This window comes from Mesoplodon densirostris, chromosome 10, assembly GCF_025265405.1.
Source record: "Mesoplodon densirostris isolate mMesDen1 chromosome 10, mMesDen1 primary haplotype, whole genome shotgun sequence".
Classification (NCBI taxonomy): Eukaryota; Metazoa; Chordata; class Mammalia; order Artiodactyla; family Ziphiidae; genus Mesoplodon; species Mesoplodon densirostris.
The window spans coordinates 41538409-41558317 of NC_082670.1; the positions used below are offsets into that span (position 1 = coordinate 41538409).

At 51.2% G+C, this 19909-nt stretch overlaps 1 protein-coding gene across 2 annotated transcripts in view; it reads left to right on the forward strand.

The window, feature by feature from the left end:
- Positions 1-979: 979 nt before the first annotated feature.
- LRRC1 (leucine rich repeat containing 1) overlaps positions 980-19909 on the forward strand; it is a 129101-nt gene continuing 110171 nt past the window's right edge. For both annotated transcript variants that reach the window (XM_060109567.1, XM_060109569.1), the window contains exon 1: positions 980-1314. In XM_060109567.1, coding sequence (XP_059965550.1) covers positions 1156-1314 — 159 coding nt within the window. In that variant the 5' untranslated portion in view covers positions 980-1155. The remainder of the gene's footprint in view (positions 1315-19909) is intronic.

The following is a 19909-nucleotide window of genomic DNA, read 5'->3' on the forward strand; positions in this document are numbered from 1 at the left end:
GCTGCAATCTACTGTTCGCAAGAGACTGGGTGTTAGTGCAGAAACGCAGAAGCCGGATGGAGGATGCTCAGCCGGAAGCCCCCACGCGACCTGCCCCACCTCTCCCGCTCCTCCCTCCTCACCTGTCCAGGCTAGTCGCCAGGGACCAACATCTGGCCAGGCTGGAATGGGCTCAGAAACTAATCTTTGCCAGCTCGTTTTTGTATGTGGGCTTCTGATGGGGTGCATCCACATCTGTAAGAATCTCGCAGACTCTCTGACGCCTATGTTGGTGGTTTGCGGAGAGGGATCTCCTATTACTGTGTACAGAGACGATGATTACTGAGAATGCTACACAGCCTGCAGGCGGTGCCCGAGGACCAGGGGCAAGGCAGGGGCCGGGGTGCCGTGCGGGGCCGGGGGCGGCCCGCTCTCTTCGGGGGGTGTTGGAGCAGCGCGCACGCAAGTGGCCAAGAAAGCCGCAGCCAGGGCGGCGGAGACACCTCAAAACCACACGGAACCTTGGGGCTCCGGCCGCCCACGGCGCGCAAGGTACGCTTCGGGGCGGTCCCGCCTGACCCCGGAAGGGAAAGTGGTTTTGGGGAAGGGGAGCGAGGAGAGCGAATTAAGTAAAAGTAAAAAACAAAGTTATTCTGCTCCCCCCGGGCTGCCTCGCCCCTGCCTCCTCTTTGCCCCGGGCTCCTTCAGAGGGGCTCCCTCCGATGCCGCGACATTCCCTGGGTCCCAGCCTGAGTAGGGGGACAGCGAGCGTCTGACCGCTGCTACTCCGACCCTCCGGATCCAAGTCGCCGCGAAAACCCGGAGCGGAGCATCCCTCGGGCAGGAGCCGCCCTGGGCGCGAGCCCACTGGCGCGCATGCTCAGTCGCGCGGCGGCGGCGAGTAGGAAGCTCAGCGCGGCGGTGGCGGCGGCGGCGCGGCCGGAGGGTGGGAGGGGCGCAGCGGCGGGCGGCGGGGGCGCGGGGGCGCGGGGTCGGGGGGTGCCTCTCGCCCGAGGTTCCTGGGCGCTTTTGGGAGCGTGGAGCCCGGCTCGAGGTGCGAGCGAGCACGGGGGCCAAGGAGCGCGGAGTGGGCGGCGGGCGGAGCTCAGCCGCCGGGCGGGCGGAGCGGGCGGGGAGCCTAGGTCTCCGCGGCTCGGGACCCGGCGGCGGGCGGCGATGTTCCATTGCATCCCCCTGTGGCGGTGCAACCGTCATGTGGAGACCATCGACAAGCGCCACTGTTCTCTGGTCTACGTCCCCGAGGAGATCTACCGCTACGCCCGCAGCCTGGAGGAGCTGCTGCTGGACGCCAACCAGCTCCGCGAGCTGCCGGAGGTGAGTGTCCAGCCTCACCTGCGCGCAGCCCTGGTGGAGCGCGGCCGGGCCCCGCCAGCCTCGCACCCTCCTCTTCCCCCAACCCCGTCCCCTCCTCTCCCCTCCCCTCCCCTCTCGCCCCCTCTTCCACCTCGGGACCCGGCAGGCAGGTCCCGCGGAAACCACGTCTACGTTCATTCACCTGCTTCTTCCTCCCACACTCCTCCCCCTCCCCCTCCCCCTCCCGAAAAGTTCCTTTTCTTTCTATACAAAGCGACTTGCTCTTTTCTGAGTGGTCGCTGTAGCTTGTGCAGTTGGGAAAACGTTCTGTGCCGATAAGTAGTTTATAGACATATCTAGGTACTAGCGCCCGGCACTTGTGACCAGGCAGGTGAGGAGCCAGGTGGCCGGGGCCGTTCCCGGCTGGAAGGACCGAGCGCGGCATCCGGCTCCAGGGGCGGTCTCCTTGTCTCGCATTCCCCGATCGCTGGCCGGGGCGCCTTTTCCCTTCGGCCTGGACTGGGCCGGGAGGAGGTGGGCAGCGCGCGAGAGAGCCGCGCTATCTCGGCATCTTCCGAAGAATGTGCTCCGGGCCTTATCGCGGGTGGGCCGTGCCGGGAAGAGCCGTAGCTGCCCGGGCTCCGGGACCGGCTGTGGGGGGCGGGGCAGGAGGGGGGCTGCGCCTGCGGAGCTGTGGGCAAGTGCCCTGGTGCCCTGCCTGCGTGGACCTGTTGCGTGGAAGGAGCCGCGGTGAACGTCAGCAGAGGCTCTGCCGGGTGGGCCAGCCTTGCAGCCGCCGCTCCCAGAGCGGCCAGGTTTAGCCGGCTGACTTCTGCCCTTGCAGTGATGAGTTACCTCTTCAGAGTTGTTTATGTAAATTAATCACCCTGCCGCGGCCAGGCTTGTCAAGCGACACATGCTGATTGCGCTTTAATGGAGGGTCGGGGACTGCGAACTTTTACCCTTCGAGCTTGCCCGGGGAACTTAGCTTGAGTAAGCCTGAAGGAGGAAGGTAGCCCAAATCCAGGGCTGTGCAGGAAGTCGGGGCAGTTAATCCGAAGGTGTGCAGGAAGTAGGGAGACTGCTGGCAGGCGAGAGAGGACCTTCCTGAAGACCCGAGCGTTGGAACTCAGATGTCTTGCAGGACCCTTTGTTAACACAAAGCCAAGACATGGTCACAGAAACACTCACCAGTCAAATGTTCTGGCATGTTAGAATGGCCCGATTTGTCCTCCAGCCCGATAAGAGTGTTTTAAACAGCAGAACTATGTTTTTCTCAACATTTCAAGTGTTGTTATTCTTCTTGGATTAACTTTCCTTGGTCTGCGTAGAATTGATTGGATGGTTTGCTGTGTGCAATGGCGGGGGGCGGTGATTATCCTCACTAGGATCTTTGCAAAGCCCCCCAGGCTTTATTTAGCTTAGAAGCAGAAAAGCCATCCAGTTCCCTCTGGCATTTATTATTTTGTGGGCATTTTCAAACACATGGTTTTGTCTGGCCTTTAGCTTCCTTAAATTTGACTTAAAAGTCATGAATTCACTTACTGCCTTAAGTTATAATAAGTTTTAGGCATTGCTACTGCCAGGAATATAGAATACTGTATGTAATTTAATACTTTTCAAGGGCTTCAGAATAAAGTTATTAAAGCTTGAGTGAAAAGCTGTTAGACTAGAAATGTTTCAGTGCTCTTTGTGGTGTTTTTGTTTGTTTGTTTTCTTTTGTAGAGCTGGAAGATTTCCTGTGACTGGATTGGCTTTTCACTCCCTTCTGCAAAGTTTGTGGGTTTGTCTGTAATGTTGGGAGATTCAGCTTGGTATGGGAAATTATGGGGTTTGGATGTGTCAGGTATTTCTACTGATTCTAAATGGAAACTTCTCAGAAGCTCAAAATACAGTCTGATAGCCCTCAGTAAATATGGTAATAAACAAGCTCCTCAAAGGCTAGAAGTGGTCTGGCATATGGGTAATTGCTCTTACAGCTCTTAAAGTAGTTTCATAGTTTTCAAGTTATGTAAAATCTGTTTCTCCCTGACTTTTTGTGTGCCTGGGTGTGTACAAGCCAGACTCCAGCAACCGTCTTCAAAACACGGATGTTTCATTCACAGTCTTTGCTTGGGCATCCGTTGTCTCCCGTCTGAGGTCTGCATAACTCATTACCGCTGCTCACTGCAGTCCTGGCCCCCTCCCCCAGCCCCTGTCTTCTTACCTGCCACGTCACCAGTGGGCCTCTTCTGCGGACAAACCTCCAAGGTCCTCGTCGTGATGGCCATACCTGCATTATGTTCTCGTCTCCGCGATTCATTTGCAGCCAAAGGGGAGGCCTGCATCCCCCAACCCCAATAGCAAAAGCACACATGCTCCCCAGCCTTCAGCACTGAGAAAAGCATCTCCTCTCCCTGAAAGTCTGCAGCCTCTGATTTGCTCCAATCCCCTTGTTTTCCAAATTGAGACTCAGGATTGAAGTGACTTTCAGGGCTGTGCAGCTGGTGTGATACAGACGCTATGGCCAGCCACCCCCACCCCCCACCCCGCCACAAGCTCTCCCGTTTCATGCATCTGCCAACTGAGCAGGAATCTGGACTATTGGGCTTCTCACCTCCATCAGAACCTCAGTTATTTAGCCCCTCCTGGTTTACTCCTGTCATGTAAGCTTGGCCTCAGTAGAGCCTTTATTGACCCTCCAGGATTTGCTAGTTGTGGGGGATACAGAGATTAAACAAGGTTTAATCAGCAGCTTTGTGGGGAGACAGTGGCTTTAGTACAGGTGTGGTGGTTGTGGTTGGAGCGGGCACTGCAGTTATCAGTTGCCGCCGTGGGTACTGACCTAATCTGCCGACCTTTTGCTGAACTCGCATCACTGTCCTCAGCAGTGTCCCCACCCTGTGAGCCTCTCATGGCTGCAGGGGACTTAGAGCCCTCACCTTTGGCCTCACTACCCCTTCCCATCCTCCAACTGGTCCCCTTCCCCAGCCCCCTCCCTTTGGGATGTGTGTTAACAGAGACACCTCGAGGTGCCCCCTTGGGAGCACGAGCTCCGCGTCCAGTGGGTCCTGCTGGGTAAACCCCTGTTTATCTGTTGACTGAAGGCTGCTGAGTCTGATGCAGATCTTTCTCCTCTGCTGCTTTCTTGTCCCCTGAAGCTCATCACTGCTCCAGCATCTGTCCTTCTCTAATGGAGTCAGAGCATATCCAGGTCTTCAGAAGTGAAGGTCATCCACGTGGTGCGGTTGTTTTGTCTTCCTCTCCTGCCTTCCTCTCTGTGTTCCTGATGACATCAGTTTTCCCCTCAATCTGTGCACGATGCTCAGATATCTTCAAACATGTGTTTACTGTGGTCTCTCTAGACCATTGCAGGGCCTGGTCTACTAGGCAGCAGACACTTGGAGTGAATGCTCTCAAGCCTCTCTAGGTTAAAAAGTTGAGTTTCATCCTGTCACCTCCTCTTAGAGTTCAGTCAGTCCTTCCGTGATTGCCAGATGACATTATCTCAGATACCTGCCCCTGCCCTTTCTTGTTTCTCGTATCCTGCTTTATTTTTTTCCCTAGCCCTTAGAACATTCATCACCCCCTGGTTCCAGACTGTGTCCTTGCTTGCTCGTTCTTTGTCTCCTCAGCCAGAACTTAAGCTCCATGCCAGCAGGGGGGTTTTTGTTTGTGGCTGAACCTAGGACAGTATCTGGGACACAGTGGGCATGCCTGTTGCCTGGATGAGTCCTCATGTGCTGTCACGGGGAGACAGCCCTGTTTCTTTGCCATTGTGATTGCCTGTGCCACGCCTGACTTGTACTGTGCACTGGTCTACTGGAATTAGTAAAGACACAGATGTTCAGAATTCAGTGGTCCTCTCCTGCCTATCTTTGTTCTCCGTCTCTTCTATGCTGGACACTTTTTTATTTTGGCCGTGTGTGAGGCTTGTGGGATCTCAGTTCCGCAGCCAGGGTTTGAACCTGGGCCCCCGGCCGTGAAAGCACCAAATCCTAACCTCTGGACCACCAGGGAATTCCCCTGTGCTGGACACTTTTGACTGCCTTGTCTTTTCGAAATAATCTTCGTGCCTTGTAAACATAATTCCTGTGTAACGAGACTTCAGCCTCTTCGCCTGTGATCTGTTGAGAGGATATCCATCCCCACTTGGAATAAGTCCCTTTTGTCTTAAACCCACCGTGTTTTAGTTTAGGTCTGGCTCCCTGCACTGGCTTCTCTCCCCAGCAGTTCCATTTCTGGAGGCCGGGCCAGCCATTCTTCCTGGCTCACAGGTTCAGGGACTTACCTTCTTGTCTCCATCCATCCTGTCACTAGGTCCTGTCATTTCTTCCTTGAGAATGCCACCTTCCCTCTGCGTCTCTGTCTCCCCCAGCTGGTTTCCCCTGGATCCCTGCTGTGCGTGTCTGGCCGTCCTCTACAGAGGCTCTCAGGGCTGGTCTGGAAGGAGCAGGGGGCAAGGCTGCTGGAATCAATTCAGGTGCTGCTCCATCACTTTCATTCTTTCTTCAAGCCTCGGTTTCCTCACGTGTCGCAGTAGCACCTACTTTATAGGGTGGTTCTTGGGATTGAAGAGAGTATGCGCGCAGAACACTTACAGTTAGGTCTGTGATGTCTAAGATCTTTCTGGATACTATGGCAAGATGCTTTTATTAGGAAACCATGTTTTTTTTCCCCATATAACAAATTTATAATATTTATACAGTTACTCAGTTCTTTCACCAAAATATAATATTTTCTTGATTTTTGAGGAAACAATGTATATTAAACTAGAGTTTAAAGACATCTTCCTGGGAATTTGCAAGTGATTTTTTAAAACCAAAAGTAAATTTTTAATATTCTTTTAAATAATAATTAAAAAAATCATAGATTCTGTAACATCCAGATGACCTTCCAAATGAGGCATGTCATAAAGATTTCCTCCCAGCGTTAGATTGCGAACCCCTTTGATTGTCTGTAGCGAACGGGAAAGGACAGATGTGGACTTATCGCAGAAATTGTGTTTTGGGGTCAGATGAGGGCTGGAAGTACATGAACAAAGGGTTCACGATGGTCCGTTAGAGAAGAGCTGTGGCTGGCTGGCTGAGGGGATGCCAGCCCCACGGTGGTAGAGCCCCACAGAGTTGCCAGGAACTTGCTCCAGGTATTCTTGTACTTAACACACTGTGTGAGCAGTTGAGCACATGGAACAAAATTGCATCATTGTCATACGTCATGTTCAATGAAAGCTGAGCTCTCTTTTATTGGTTTTTATCCAATTTTTACATTGTCTCACCTTACAGTTTTATAAGGGCTAAAGCATATGAAGCTTTAGATTTGGACAGACTTAAGTGGCATTATAATGAAAATAATTTAAGGCAAAGCCCAGGGGGAAGGGCGTCCAAGAGAGCACTTGCCCCTGAGAGCCGTGACCTGCACATTTCTCAAGTTAGGGAAACTATCTGAAGTTCTGCTTTCTCAGAGAGCCTGCTGCTGTTACACAGTTTAGCTCTTGGTTGTTTTCCTGTTCTGTTCCGTGTTAGTCCAGTGCCCCTCCCTCATCTCCTGTTCCCTCTCCCCCCCACCCCCGCCTTACAGGTGAGGAAACTGAGGCCTGGGGAAGATGTCATTTGCCCCAGGTTGGTGGATGTTGGAGTGCCTTTGATTAACTTTGAGTATCTGCTACTTATTAATAATATTCTACTAGATGCCACTTTCTGAGATTTTACTGAGCTCCAAACATTGCATTAAGTTCTCTCTAGAAATTATTTCCCTTAAATGGAACCACCGCTCACTTTAGCCCTTATATTTCCAGTTTTGCCAGTGTGGGCACCGAGACTTACTTAGGGAGTTGTTTCGGAGGCTCGTGTAAGGAACTTGGCCAAGGTCAGCTGTGGAGCCAGGGCGTGCCTCCAGCTCCGTGTCACTTGCCCCTGGGGACAGGGCCTGGCCCTGTGACAGCTCTGATGGAGCTGAGGGAAGACTTCAGAGGGGGTGACATTCACGTTAGAAGGAAGAAAAAACCTGTCGTGGTCACCAAAGCCCATCCTTCCCAGGTGGCTCGAGCGAGGCTGCCCAAGTGGTCGCGGGACTGGAGAGGGGCCAGGAGGGGTCTGGACGGTGTGTCAGGAGAGGCGCCGCACAGGTGGACCTCTCTTCTGGGAAGGTGGTCCTGGGAGGAGTAGAGGATGCTGTCAAGAGCCTCTGTGGTGGTCTGGGTGGGAGGAAACCATCTGGCACCGGCGGGGTGGGCAAGGTGGGATGGATCAAGGACGTTCAGGCAGGGGGTTTCCTGCCCTCTGGTCCAGCACCGTTTCTCCTCTTCCCCCTGCCGTGCTGTGCTGACCGCCTGAGGCCCTTCATCAGGGCTCGGGGGACACTAAGCACAAAGCATTTACCTCCTTGTTGTAGACACATTTTCCTTGATTGTGGGGCGTGTCAGCATTGAACTTGTAAATTGCTCGCTAAGCTGTGTGTAGGCATTGGCTTAGGGGAGAGATGGACAGACAGAGGTGCTGGGGGTGGGAAGAGTTTGTTTCTTTTTTTTTTGGTTTCAGTTGAATTGGGTCATCAAGTTGATAAAATTGCAGCCGTAGTAACCCTGGAGATCCTGTGGGTTCTTTTTTCCCAAGTAACATGAATATGTGCTATGTGTGTACCGGACCACGGACCTCAGTTTCCTCTGTTCTCTGCTGATGCTTTAAAACACTGATGCTTGGAGCCTTTTGATTTCCAGAGTCACTTGAAGTTAACTCGTTGCTGAAATGTTGCAAAAAAATTGCTCAATTATTTGAGAAAAAGTAAATCTATTCACTTAATAAACCTTTCCTAGAGTTGAGAAAGTTGTGTCATGCTGGTAACAGCAAAATGAACCCATTTCCCCAGCCCCCCTCCCCTCTTCCCAGGGGCTTCCAGAGAGAAAGGGCCACTTCGGCCCCTCCTCACAGCTTCTGGAGCGTTATCCTCTCTACCAAAAATTGCAGCTTCTGTAACTCTGATACTTGGGTACTTGGGATTTCCTTAAAAAGGACCCTTTACCCAGGCTTGAAATTTGGGGGGTAAAGCATAGCTGATATTTACACAAGAGGGTCAGAAATAGCAGTGTAAACATTTCTCAGCAGTGATGACAAAAATCCCAACCATGGTCTCGCCGAGCCATGAACGGAAGCGTTGGGCTCTTCTGGGTGTGGATCCAGTAAGGCTGCAGGCTTCTCTCTTTGCTCACAGAAGTCTAGAGGAAGTTTGCCTATTTTAGGATTTTCCCCAGAACACGGGGCTAGATGTTTGTCCTCCACTTCATGGGATAGTTATGAGGGGCGATGAGATCATGGGCCAGATCTTAGTCAATGCACAGGAGAAACTGCTGGATGTCCATTTACTTTCTCTTGGGTATTATTTAGTGGACAGGGATGGTAATTTACTATTGCATGTGGTATTTTAGAAGATCTAATCGAGTGTGTGTGTGTGTGTGTGTGTGTGTGTATGTATGTATGTATGTGTATGTGCCTGTAGTGTAAAATACTTTGAATTTCTAGAAGTAAGATGGAATATTAATTTTTTTTTTTTAACTTATCACTGTTTGGAAGAATTTCCTTATCCAGGCTGTAACTTCTAGATTCCAGAGAATTTGACTCAGTTGGGAGACATTTGGCATTTCTGTTTCCGAGAACCACAAGGCATGGATTTATCATGTGGTGGGTGGAAGGTGTTACACCTAATTGCAGTGTGTTCCAAACTGATTCCTGGATAGCGTGGCCTCCCATCCTGACCGCTCTGGTCACCTTTCTTTCCACAATCCACACCCACTTCTGGGGGAAAGATAATCGAGGGACTATCAGCTGACTTGTGGTGGACGTGGGGAGCTTGAGTCAGATGAGCAGCTGTGAAGCCCGGAAGGGAGCTGCCAAACCTCTGAGGAGGTGACCTGGGCTCTGACTGCCTGACCTGTTGTGGAAGATGCTGTGACCTGGGCTCGGACTGCCTGACCTGATGTGGAAGATGCTGTGACCTGGGCTCTGACTGCCTGACCTGATGTGGAAGATGCTGTGACCTGGGCTCTGAATGTCTGACCTGATGTGGAAGTTGCTGTGACCTGGGCTCTGACTGCCTGACCTGATGAGGAAGATTCTGAGGCCTCTGAGGCTCATGCTGTTAGTGCAACCTGCCTGAATTTGACTATGATGTGGCCTTGTTTTGTCTTGTTATTATGTGTTGGATGCATAGAAGAATTCAAAGAATAAAAAATGTGACATTTGGGCTTCCCTGGTGGCGCAGTGGTTGAGAATCTGCCTGCTAATGCAGGGGACACGGGTTCGAGCCCTGGTCTGGGAAGATCCCACATGCCGCGGAGCAACTGGGCCTGTGAGCCACAACTACTGAGCCTGCGCGTCTGGAGCCTGTGCTCCGCAACAAGAGAGGCCGCGATAGTGAGAGGCCTGTGTGCCGTGATGAAGAGTGGCCCCCACTTGCCACAACTAGAGAAAGCCCTCGCACAGAAACAAAGACCCAACACAGCCAAAAAAAAAAAAATAAATAAATAAATAAGAAGACCCCAAGATCACTATTAAAAAAAAAAAAGTGACATTTTCCTTGATTCCTTCCAAGTGATACCAGACATGAACAATTTTAGAATGTATCCTTATAGACTTTTCCTCTTCACATACCACCATATATTTATCATTGTTAAAAGGAAAAGAGGACTCCTATATAAATTACTTCTATATAAGTTACTATATAAATTGCTTCACGACTTGCTGTTTTGTACTTAACTCCGTATCCTGGATGTCTTCTGTGTCAGTATGTATAGATGTTTGTTAACATCAGTGCTGGTGCTGTAGGTTCCCTTATATAGGCTATGCCATGATTTATTTATTTCACCATTCTCCTTTTGCTGGACATCTAAATTGTTCCAAATTTTTGCAGCGATGAACTACACTAGATTGAATGTTCTTGTTCATATTACTTTGTACACACATGCAAACGTTTCTTTGCATGGGTTCAAGGCGCATAATCATGGGATGAAAGGGTACATACTTTACAAATTTCAGTAGATGTTGCTAGCTTGTCAAAGATGATTATTTTTTAAATCCGAGTTGGGTGGAGGCCTAGTGATAGGAGACATCTACCCACCTTACAGCTAAAGAAGTGCAAGACGAGTGAGGTAAAGTGATGGATCAGAGCAAAATGAACATATGGGCGGTCCTCTCCCACTCCTGGCTCCAGGTCCTGTGCTCTTTCGGGGGGCTGGAGAAATAGGTGGGGAGACGGGTTCTGTCATCTCTGCCCCCCTCTCTCCTCGACTGGGGCTGTTTCCCAGAGACCTGGGAAGACCCTTGAGTGGGCTTCCGTCAATACGATATTCGTTCCGGGTCTTTGGAAGACTGACATCTAATGCTTGCATTCAGGTGGCTTATGCTGTTTAGTCGGGCAGAGAGGTTGGCGTCACGGAATTCCTAATGTGGGTTGATTTGGTTTCTGGAGCAGGAGGGCAGGGCAGCGTGCAGGCTGTGGGGGGGCCGGTCGGCTCCTCCCTCCGTCCCTTCTACGGATGTGTTGCTTCTGGCCTGGATCTCTTGCGTGGTTAGGAGATCGACCCCTTAGCTGTGACACCTGGGACAAGTAACTCAGCCTCACTGGGCCTCAGTTTGCTCATCTGTAAAAAGGTACTAATAGACCCCACCTCATGTGTGTGAAGAGTAAATGGGTTACTATGTGTGCTGGGAACAGTGTCTGTTACATAGACGGCACCCAATCAAATCTGCTGGCTGTTGTCATCATTCTTGGCTGTTTTGTGAGAGAGGCTTCAAACCCCTTCGTCCTGTCTTCTTCAAATCCTGTCTCAATTCTTGGCGGGAGACATCTTTCTAAAACACAGATGTGATGGGCGACTTCCTGCTGCAGTGGCTCCTCACCTGCGGGGTACAGCCTGGCTCTTCTACCTTATCTCCCATCTCTTCCCTGCTTGAACCTTGCGTTTCAGCAGCACTTAGCTGCCCTTGGTTACCGGTCTTTTCATGCCTCAGAGTCTTCATTTTTGTGCTCTGTCTCCTGGGAGTTCCTCTTTGTTGGCTTCTTTGTCTGCCTCCCTGCTGGTCATCCCGTGGGACACAGCTCAGGCGATCAGGTTCCTCTGAGAACACTTCCCTTCCCTCTTCTCTGGTTTCTGGGGACACCTGTGTCCTTACTGTTACCTCTTTGAAATGATCTCTGTCCCCCATCGAAGCCACAACACACCTTTTCTTCTTTGCTTTCCTGCTGCGTCACAGAGCAGACATTGAAGACATATTCGAGCAGCATTCTTGGGGACGTTTTCAGCCCTTTTGGCAAGTGGATTTAGAAATGGGTTGGGGGCAGACTGTAAGTTGAGCTCACCGATTACTCCACGAAGAGCCGGGCTCTCTGCCATCCTTGCCTGTATGGATGGCGTCACGGTGGTGGTGGCACTGGTCTTGCAGTTGGATAGCCCTGGGCTTGTGTCCGTGCTCTGACTGACACTAGCCCTGACCTTGGACAATTCACATAATCTCTCGAGCCTCAGTTTCCTTATTTGTCTTGAAGAGGTGGTGTTAGGGATGTTCAAGGTCTCTTTGAGTTCTGACCTCCCTGGATGCTAATTTTATGATATTTTATGACTCGATGCCACAGCGCTAACCTGAGGGGAGTGGTCCCCACTTGTGCATGTGACCCGTGAGGTTGCTCGGTGAGGTTTAGTAGAACCAGAAGTCCAGGCTTAATCATTATAATCAAGGATTCGATAATAAGGAGAAGCTGTTCCAAACGCTTACCCTCCTGCGGTCAGTTGTTGATTCCCAGAACCAATTAAGGGAAAAAGATCAGCAGATTTTCTTTGGTTAACACACACACACACACACACACACACACACACACACACACACACACACACACACACACACACACACACACACACACACACACACACACACACACACACACACACACACACACACACACACACACACACACACACACACACACACCAACAACCTTTGAACACTGAATTTTTTTCCCCTGTGTCAGTTGCATTCTCCCAGCTTTTAGAAGTGAGGTAAAATAGGCAACTTGGCTCTGGCTTTTTGTCTCCTTTTTAAATGAACTCAAGCAGAGTTCAGAGGCGGTTGTTTGAAAGTTCACTCTGGGTTGATTTGAGCACCCGAGAGACTGTATTTTGGGAAACCTAATTTGGGGACTGATGATTAAGGAATATCTATGGGTTAAAATCAGACTGAGGTGGCTTTTTGAGGAGTATATTAGGATCAAAAGCTACAGCCTTCTACTCTTCTGCTGAAATTTGCTTTCCTGACTAGATGTTGGTGTCAGGCTTCCCAGGCAGTGTGATTCAGGAGTGGGGGTTTGGGGGGTCGATCTCTGCTGGGTCCTGGCAGACCCTCACTCCCGCTTCCCCTATGCACCCTGCATCTTTATTGAGTGCCGGCTGTGCTACAGGCATCCTTCTCTCTGGCAAGGTGGGTATCTTGCCTTGTCCTAACGGAGCTTCCATTCCAGGTAAGGGAGACTGCTGGTAAATGGATAAGCAAATAAGAATTTCAGATAGTGATCAGAGCTATAAAGCAAACCAAATGGGGAAATGTGGTTGAGAGCCATGGAGAGGCTTCTGTTTACTCCGAGAATACCTCTCCCAGGAGGTGACCCTTGCCCTGATGCGGTGAGGCAGCTGTGTGAACAGTGCAGAGCTCCTTGCAAAGGCTTGGGATGAGTTTGGGGTGTTTGTGGGCAGAACGAAGGTCAGTGCGGCTGGTATGACAGGGTGGCGGGTGGAAAATCAAGGTGAACATGTTGGTGGTATGTCAGAGCTCAGAGACCCCGGTGAGGAGTTTGGATTTTTTTTCACCAATTGAAAGTGTGGCAGATCGTAAGCCTATAGATATCTGATTTGTGTTTTAGAAAGTTCACTCTGCTGGCAGGTGAGAGTTTAGTCTCGAGGGAGGAAGGGTTCACAGAGCAGAGAGACCTGGAGAACTGATGGGGACTTGGACCGGGGTGGTAGCAGTGAGTGAGGAGATTTATCTTGGGGGTAAAGTCAACAGAACCTGCTGATGTATTGGATGTACGTTTTTGGGTTTATCAACCGGGGCGCTGGCAGAGCCTTTATGGGGTTTGGGAGGACCAGGAAAGGGAGTATAGTGGCATAGGACCTGGTAAGTCCTTGAGTTGGGGTGTGGTGAAGTGTTTATGAGACCCAGAACTTAGGGGTGGAAGCCTGGGTATGGATAATTATAATAAAGACAGCAGACATTTTTTGAGCAATGTGCCCCGAGCTGTGCTTTGCCTAAACACTTCCCATGATGAACGCATTCAATCCTCACAACAAACATAAATAGCTTTATTATCCTCTTGAGGACACTAGGACGCGGAGAGATGACTTAACTTGCTAAAGTCACACAGCTAGTACGAGCAGGGCTGGGGGTCACACTGGGGCTGTCTGGTTCAAGAGCCAGTGTTCCTAACCACTGGACCGTCTTTCCTCAAGGTCACATGCACAGAGACCACGTCTTTGGCACCGAAAGCCACCTGATGGGCCAGGAGTTGCGTCCACTCTGAGAAAGGGGACAGAGACACCTGTGCCGCCTGGGTTATTTTTGCATTGTTAAGAAAAAGAGCACTGAGCTGAAATATTTTAAAAATTAGGTCACCAAATATTAATGTGCTTATTCACGCATAATCTTTCAAAGAAGATTAGTGGCACCCATTGTTGGGGGCTGGATTTTTTTTTACCTTCAGGAGAGAAAATGAGTGCTGGTTTTATCCTAGGAGTGTCTCCATTATAATTCTGCTGCCAATGATTCAGCTATTATACTATTGATCTCTGTTGTCAAAGCATGATATCAAGTGGTTAGCTCATGAGGCAGTTACGAGTCTTGACTGTAAAGGTCAGACTCATAAAGAGGTTCGAATGTACTTTCTGGAAGTATACACATTCCAATACTGCTACACATGGACGCTAATAAGATTAGGTTAATAGAAGCTATGCGTCTTATAGGAGATGCGCCTTACCTAGTAGCATGTGACAGTAATTCACCTACCTTGATTTGCGATAACTTGGTTCTAAAATGGCAAGAGGCGGTAGAGGAAAGTGTCACGTTCTCTCTGAGAATGGTGGTGATTCACTGACGTTACACAGAGGCCAAGAGAAAGCAAGCCCTACCCCCACTCTTCAACCTCACGCATGCCCACCCCTCTTTAGAACTTACTGTTCGAAAAGAAAAACTGTCTCAAGATGTCTTTGTCAGGCAAGTAGAGAAGGGGGTAATTGCTTGTGAGGTGTAGTTCCTGTAGTCTTTAAAAATTTCTATATTCTAAAATGTTTGATTTCGACATTCGGGTTTAGGTCCAAAGTAAGTCAGGTAACTTCTTTGGTTTCAGCTCACTGGTCATTTCCCCTCATAGAGGGTTTCAGCCTTGAAGAAACAGGAGCGCCTTTGGAATATTCTTGTCTGCGAGTAACAAACATCTCAACCTAAGATGCCTTAAGTGACAGAGGCACTTAGGGCCCTCACGTGTCAGGAGGCCCGAAGGAAAGTTAGGGCTGGTTTAGCAGGTCGGCAGTGCCGGGCACTGAGGGGACTCCTGAGTGACTTGCAGTTCCTCGTATGGTGGCACCCGGGGATGGGCATATGCAGAGTCACGGGTGGATCCTGGACTCTTTTTCTGGCCTCTAGTGGGAGGCAGGGAGGCAGGGAAGGTGAGGAGTAGGAATACGGGGTGGGGATGGGTGCGGCTGCAGTGCTCCCGGAAGGAGGAGGGGCAGAGACAGCGCCCGCCTGCTGGCCCTTGCAGATGCCCTCCTTTTGTGACGTCTCTCTCGTTTAAACCTGTGTCTTCTGCCAGAAACACAGGGACCATCTGCTCAGGAAAAGTCTCCGGCAGGATTGATTTCTGTTCCAAGGTGTTCTTAAGAAAAAGAAAAGCTTGGACATGTCGATGTTTTCCCTAGGTTTCCTTCTCACTATGTGTGAGAGAAAATTTGTGAGAGAAGAAAAAATAAGTCAAGAAGATATTATAAAGATTAAATTACCAGATATACTTATTTTCTAAGTTGTTAAATTCTAACATGCTAAGTACTTTTTAGTACTTTCTGACTGTGGTCTTTAATGGTTAAATTTCTGTGACTCAGTGGTCTCGCGTCCTCCAGACCTCCGTGCCTGTCGGTTGCTGTGCGCTCCGCTCAGAAGCCTCTTCTCCAGGGCAGTTGCTGCCTCCTCTGAGAAGCCCTCCCAGCTCTGCAGCCATACCCATGACCCCATGTCCCTGCAACCACCCCCCTACCTTCCCCCACCCACCGCAGTCCGTCTTGACTCACCTCTCTCCTGCTGTTCCTCAGGGTTAGACTTAGCTGTGCATCTGTTTGTTTCTCTCGGTTTGTCATCAGGGACTTGTTTTATGCATCTCTGTCTCAGACAGTGGGGAACTCACTGCTTTATTCACAGGAAATGTTCAAAAAATGTCTGTTGCATTGAAAAAAAAAGTTTTTATGGGGTAGCTGAGATACATAAACCTTCGGACATTTCCCTTTGGTGCCACAGTGTGGTGAGTTACTCCGAGGGGCTGGTGGTGCCGCAGTCCAGCCTCAGTCAAGTTCAGCCTGCGCCCGGTGTCCCTGGAGGGACCCGCCGGCAGCCAGCAGGGCGTGTGGTGGGGCTTTGCTGTGCACTCGGGTGGGAGGCTGGGGCTGAGGCAGTGCATCCTGCCGGCGCAGGGTCCAGGGAGAACACAGCATTGGCCCTGCTCAGGCCTGTGTCTTTGCAGAAGCGTGGATGAGGAGTGAGATGGCCAGGCGGTGCGGAAGGTCTGCCCACGGGCTGGACTGCCTGCCCTCGCCTTGGAAGAGCGGAGGGAAACCTCAGCTACTGTTTTGAAAACACCCAGTGGAGCTCTTTGCTGACCGCCTACCGTGTTTCAGACGCACAGCTAGGCATGTACACAGGATTTGCCTGGTTCTCAGGTCAGCCTTATGTGGGAGGGTTCTTAAAGGCCCCATTTTACAGATGAGAACACAGAAGCTGAGCCCTTGCCTGAGGTCACCCACGTGGGAAACAACCTGGTGGGAAGTCCAGGTCCGGGGGCTCCAGAGGCCCTGCTTTTTCATGCCATGTTCTCATGTGGCAGAGCCAGGCTGGGGGTCCTGAGATCAACACGCAGCTCACGTGCATTGAAAGGCCAGTGAACTTATTAGGTACTGGGTGTGCAAAAGTGAGCAGTGGCATCCGACACCCGGGCATGTCGTGCCGAGCCCTTGGAGCTGGTGGCACAGGCTTTCTAGGGGTGGAGGGAGGCATGTACAACCCAGCCACATTTTTTTTTTTTTTTGCGGTACGCGGGCCTCTCACTGTTGTGGCCTCTCCCGTTGCAGAGCACAGGCTTCGGACACACAGGCCCAGCGGCCATGGCTCACGGGCCCAGCCGCTCCACGGCATGTGGGATTTTCCCGGACCCGGGCATGAACCCATGTCCCCTGCCTCAACAGGCGGACTCTCAACCACTGCGCCACCAGGGAAGCCCCCCTTTTTTCCTTTGTTTTTTGATTTTTTTTTTTTTTTGCCAGCCACATTTTTAAGGAGAGGGACAGCCGGAGCCCCGTTGTGAGTGGCTGTGAAAGCCAGGTTCAGGAGGCTGGTCCTTATTTTGTCATGGAGGCCTGTCGTCAGTGGAGTAAGCCCCGGGGCTCTGATCAGACTTGTGTGGAGACAGCTCAGCCTGTTGATAGCTTGTGCGCAGATTTTCAGGGGAGCGGGACAGGGGCAGGGTTTGGTGACTGACTGGCTTGAAGAGTCTGGGCTCAAGGATAACGACTGAGGTTTCAGCTTGAGGAACTGGGTACCACCCTCAGAATTTGAGGACCGAGGGGAAGGGTGCGTGTGGTTAATAAAAGATCAGGGCTGGGGGCTTCAGTATTCTCAGTGGAGGATGGAGTGGGGCACCTGCAAGGTGAGGGAGGAGGGGGCGGGGGGCGGGCTCAGGGCATTCCTGGGTGGGTGTGAATTCCCGGGGGTGCCTTGGCCTTCGTGGGTTGTTCTGTTATCCTCCAGAAGGCTTAGCTCTACTGGCCTGGGATAGAGGAGGGTAGGGTGTAGGTGCCCAGTCCACCTGCGGGGGAGGCCGGCAGGATGAGAGGGTGTGAGGCCCCTGAGGTTTCTGATGCGTAAGGTTTGGGATGCTGTTTCGGTGGAGAGAGGGGGAGGTTCCCGCAAGGGGAGAGGGTCCAGGAGAAGCAGACGTGGAGGGAGTGGGAGAGGTCGTGGCAGGTCTGGAATATCGGAGTCGAGGTGAGTGACGGCAAGCAGCTCGGAGTGGGGTCAGCGTTCCAGGGTGTGACCAGGTGAGGATGGTGACGCCCAGGGTGTGGCGGTCACTAGCCTCAAGGAAGCCAGGGGCTGCGAGGCTCGCCTGTCTCAGGATCAGCTGTGCAGTGGCAGGTGGGGGGCGTGGGATGGGGAGGTCCAGCCTGAGACAGGCCCGTGGGCAGGAGGCGCCCACGCCCCACCTGGAGGGGATGCCCCCACCTGACCAACCCAAGGTTGGAGCTGGTGGCACAGGCTTTCTAGGGCTTTTTGTGAGGGCCTCCTGCTACTGCCTAACTCAGTGCTTTGTTTTTCTTTTGCTGGAAAACAAGATTTTCTATGTGAAGTCTCCTGATTTCTAATTGTTGACATCTTATTATACAACTTAAAAACCACACCATGTATCAAGTGCACAGGTTGGGTTTGTCGTCCCCTCTGCTCTACAGACCCTAGGACTTTGCAGGGATTGGGGGGTGACTGGGAACTGGAGCCCACTGTCTTGGTAGCTCCGGTGCCTTCCTGGGCATCGCCTTCTGTTTGGAGGATGGAGGTTTTAAAGATAAAGACCTAACTAGCTAATTAGTTTCCCAGCGGGAGCTAATAGGGGGGTGATAGTAATCTGAAGCCTTTGGCTCAAGTGAACCGCAGATCCTGATAAAAATGTGTGAGCAGTCCCGCTCCTTTCCTCTGGACAGAGCGTCCCTCTTTGGCAATCCTGTTTCTTTTTCCTTTTTTCTAGTTTGCTTCCTGACTTGTTCTTCCTCTTTTGCTTCCTTCCAGCATTTTCTTTCCTTACCCTTTTGCCCATCTCTTCTTTCCATATTTACTTTCTCCCCAGTTCATTTTCTCACTCAAGTTCGGCTCAAGTTAGTTGGCTAAAGCAATGTGTAGATCAGTTTTTTGGGGTGTTGATTCAGTAAGCTTTTATGTTCTATTTTCTTAGTTTTCAAATTTGGTGAATGAGCTGTAACGTAGGCACGTGTGCATCCAGAGGCATGGTTTGCCCTTCAGATTAATCACCCTGCCGGTTTGACTCAAATTTCAAAACCACTGTTTATCCTCAGGCCACCCACACATACCTTTGACCATCCCTGGAGTTTGCAGGTCTTTGTTCCTTTGAAGGGACATTTGATGTTTGGGACAGGCTGGGACTAAGTCTAGAGAATAAGGTTATGGATCTGTCTGGGAAATACCGTAGTTCCCTGAAGCACTGACCCAGGTCTTCTGTCTTGCTGGGTGGAGGGAGGGGCCCCAAGGTGGCTCCAGTGGGGAAGTGCCCAGATGTTGGAGCAACAGCGCCTGCCTGGGGTCTGTGCCACTTCTCTGTTCCGTTTTCAGCCTGGCTGTAAAGGCTTTGAGTCCAGACACACTGTATGTGTGAAGTGATGAACCGTTAAATTTTCCCTCTTCCAAAGACATTTTACTTAGACCTGGAGTTAGGTAACGAAGGTATGATTTCTCTTGGCCTTTGAAATACTGCAGTGGACTCTGAGACCCGTGTTACTGTCTTCGTGGGCCTTTTGGGCTCTAGGCTCTACGTTGGGAGGCCCTGGGGTCTGGGCTCCCTCAGTGGGGACTGTAAAGAATGATGTGCATGTGGCCACACGCCGGCGCCGTTGGTTGGTGACCAGCACGCGCACGAAGCAGGCTTGTGGCCGCGCTGCCTCCCCTGGCTGCTGGCCCGCAGGCACCACAGGGGTTCGACTTGGTTCTTTATCAGAAGCACCTGCGGAGTTCTTTGGAAACCTATGGATTCCGGAGCTGCATTTCCAGAGACTCTGATGCATTATGTGCCCGGGGAGGGGGCGCCCCAGGTGAGTGGTGCTGGGGGTCCCGCAGCCACACCCTGAGAACCATGGGTGCGGTGGGCTTTGGGTCGAATGGGTCAGGTTCCTGCCCTGCCTCCTCTGTACTGGTTCCGTGGTCTCGCCGAGTTACTTCACCATCTTTGAGCCTCGTTCTCTCGTCCTTTTTGTTTGTTTGTTTTTGTTTTGTTTAACTTTTTTTTTTTAACATCTTTATTGGAGTATAATTGCTTTACAGTGGTGTGTTAGTTTCTGCTTTATAACAAAGTGAGTCAGTGATACATATACATATATCCCCATATCCCCTCCCTCTTGCGTCTCCCTCCCACCCTCCCTATCCCACCCCTCTAGGTGGTCACAGAGCACCGAGCTGATCTCCCTGTGCTATGTGGCTGCTTCCCACTAGCTATCTATTTTACATTTGGTAGTGTATATATGTCCACACCACTGTCTCTCGTCCTTTAAGTGAGGCTGGTGATGCCATCCGGGGAGGGCGTTGTGAGGAGTGCAGTCCGTATACACAGGGCACCTGCT